This window comes from Monoraphidium neglectum (genome assembly GCF_000611645.1).
Source record: "Monoraphidium neglectum strain SAG 48.87 unplaced genomic scaffold scaffold05841, whole genome shotgun sequence".
In the NCBI taxonomy this organism is placed as follows: domain Eukaryota; kingdom Viridiplantae; phylum Chlorophyta; class Chlorophyceae; order Sphaeropleales; family Selenastraceae; genus Monoraphidium; species Monoraphidium neglectum.
In genome coordinates, this window is record NW_014007790.1 from 1 (window position 1) to 2,690 (window position 2,690).

The window sequence follows — 2,690 nt, forward strand, 5'->3', positions numbered from 1 at the left end:
CCCTCACCCCCTCCCAACCCCCACCTGCAGGACCCCCAGGATCTCATCAAGGTCCAAGCGCTGCTGAGCGCCCGCCGCCACGCGGATGAGATGCGCCCCCTGGGGCCCCTCCGCGGGGAACCGCTCCCGTAGCCGCGCCCACTTGCCGCGCCAGAGCCGCCAGTAGCAGCGCGCCGCGTCGGGGCGCGCAAACGGCGCGCCGGGCAGCCGCTCGGGCAGCCGCAGCGCGGCTGCGGCGGCCGAGGAGCGCGGGCCGGGGGCGAGCGGCGCCAGGAGCCAGGGGGCGAAGGAGGCCGGGCCGATAGGGTGCGGCGGCGCCGCCTCTGCTGCGGCGGCCGCGACCTGCGTGGCCCGGGTGGCGGCGCACCGTCATCAAAGAGCGTTGGGCAGGGGGCGATGACGCGCGCCCACCACGCAGCGCCCCTCCAAGTAGAACCCCATTCTGGCATATGCGGAGGCGGCAGCAGCCACATTCGCATGCCCGGTCAGACGCAAAGCGACTCGCTTGCGGCCCACCTCTCGGACCCTCTCGTCTGCGGCCGCCTCCGCCGCCCGCAGCTCCGCCGCCGCCGCCACCGCCGCAGCCCTGGCGGCCCCCTCGCGCGCCTCCGCGCCCTCCACGCGCCCGCGCGCCAGCCGGACGCTCGAGCGCGCCTTCAGCGGCAGCGGGTCGCGCGCCTGCACCCCATCCGCCGCCTCCTCATCCTCCCCCTCGTCCCCGCCCACGCCGCCGCGTCGCGGCGAGAGGCCCGCTTGCTCCCGCGCCTCGTCCTCCGCTCGCACCAGCGCGCCACGCAAGCGCTCCGCCGCACGGAGCTCAGACTCTGCGGCGGCGGCCCTGTCGGCCGCATCCTCCCAGTCTGACAGCAGCGCATCGACCTGCGAGGGGCGTTCGGCCCGCGTGTGCGGGGCGCGCACGAGGCCGTTGTAGCTCAGAAGGCACCCTTGTTGTGCCCGGGGCTGGCGGATGGGAGACGCGGAGCCCAACCCCCAGTGAAAGCGCCACGGGGGGCCGCAGAGCGCCACCCAGAGCCCCACCACCACCACCACCATCACACACACACACCCCACTCGGCCGCGACCACAGCAGATCTGCTGGGCTGCCGTCAAGCAGCAGCGGTGCAAACTCCTCGCACCAACAGCACGCAGATCGCACCTCCTGGAAGGCTGAGCTGGCGGCGTCGTCCTCCGCGCTGCCCTGCGCGAGCCCGTCATACTCCTCCCCCCGCCAGAACGGCCCCGCGCCGCTCGTGCCGTCGTCGGGCATGGCCAGCATGATGAGATCCGGGAGCAGCGCCCAGGCGCCCGGCGGGGCCGCCGCACGCGCCTCCGCCCGCGACGCCGGCCGGCCCCGAGGCTCCTCGCCGCCGGGGCCGCCGGCGTCGCCCTCCTCGTCCTCATCCCACGCGCCGGCCAGCCGCCGCCGCTCCGCCGCGCGCGCGGCCGCGGCGGCGCGGCACGGGGCGCCGTCGGGGTCGCCGGGCGCAAAGTACCGCCACGTCGGCGTCCCAGGCCGGCCAACGCCGCCGCCGCCGGGGGCGTCGGGGGCGCCCGTCCGCAGGTGTGCTGCCGCCTGCGGGGAGAGTGGCGCGGGCGCGGATGAGAGGCAGTCGGCTCGCCGCGCGTCGCGGGCACGGGGCAGCCTGCGCAGACAGGCGACGATGCGCGCGGCCCGCACCCCGGGCTCTTGAACCCTAGAACAGATTTCAACTCTAAACCCTGTGACCCGCGCCTGCAGCACTGCGGCGCCCTCCACTGTGTTGGAGACGTCCAGGATAGCCGCGAGGCTCCGTGGCGGCAGCTGCTGCAGGAAAGCTCGGAGGTCGCGAGCGTACGCCTGCCCAGGCACATCCGTTGAGAGAGGGTGAGGGGCCCCACCGCGTTCGGTGCGCTTTCCTAGGCTTCAGGCGCAGAACCGCAAACCGGCAATCGAGGACTGGCCACGCTGAACCCATGCGAGCAGGGCGTGCCGCCCTCAGCCCAAAATCGGAAGCAGGCGTCGGTCGCTCCGCGGCGGTTGACCTAAGATATGCACAGCGGTGGTGCGCGCCTTTTGCCCAGCCCCTGCCCCTGCCCCCGCCCCTCACCGCCGCCGCGCCCTCCTTCCCGGCGCCGCCCGCGTCCTGCCGGCCCCCGCGCGCCGCGCCGCCGGGCTGCAGTTGGTGCGCCTCCTTGCAGCGCCACTGGTTGAAGCGGCAGGAGTAGGCGCGCCGGCACTTGTGGCACGCAAACGAGGGCGGAGACGAGGGCCGCGGAGAGTCCTCCTGCAGTGGGCACGTGGAGGGGACCAGTGATGAGGACTTACGGGTTAGCAAGGGAGGGATGCTTCATGACATCATCCATAAGTCATCGAGGCGCATGTGCGGCCGTGCAGATGAAAGATTAGGCAGTCAGAGCCGGCTCTGCTGAGGGCGGGGCTTGACGGGTGCGACCCACCCGCTCAACGGCGTCCGCGTCGGACTCCAGCAGGCGCGACTTGAGCTTCTCTCGCTCCCGCGCCGCCTCCGCCGCGGCGGCCGACTTCTGCTGCCGAGAGGGCGCCGCCGCGGCCACCGCCGCGGGCTTGGGCTTGGGCTTGCCGCCACCCGCGTCTGCGGCCCGCGCCGCTGGCGCCGGCGCGCGCGGCGCGAGGCCGGCGCCCTCGTGGCTGCAACCACGCGGAGAGGCGGCCGCGCCCGCGCCCGCCGGCT

At 74.8% G+C, this 2,690-nt stretch overlaps 1 protein-coding gene across 1 annotated transcript; it reads right to left on the reverse strand.

The window, feature by feature from the left end:
* Positions 1-3: 3 nt before the first annotated feature.
* Positions 4-2,331, reverse strand: MNEG_15967 (hypothetical protein; the record flags this gene model as incomplete). The annotated part of the gene is made up of 4 exons (XM_014035562.1): positions 4-342; positions 517-879; positions 1,157-1,643; positions 2,306-2,331. 4 exons carry the CDS (start codon positions 2,329-2,331, stop codon positions 4-6), a joined length of 1,215 nt encoding a protein of 404 aa, XP_013891016.1.
* Between the last annotated feature and the right edge of the window lie 359 nt (positions 2,332-2,690).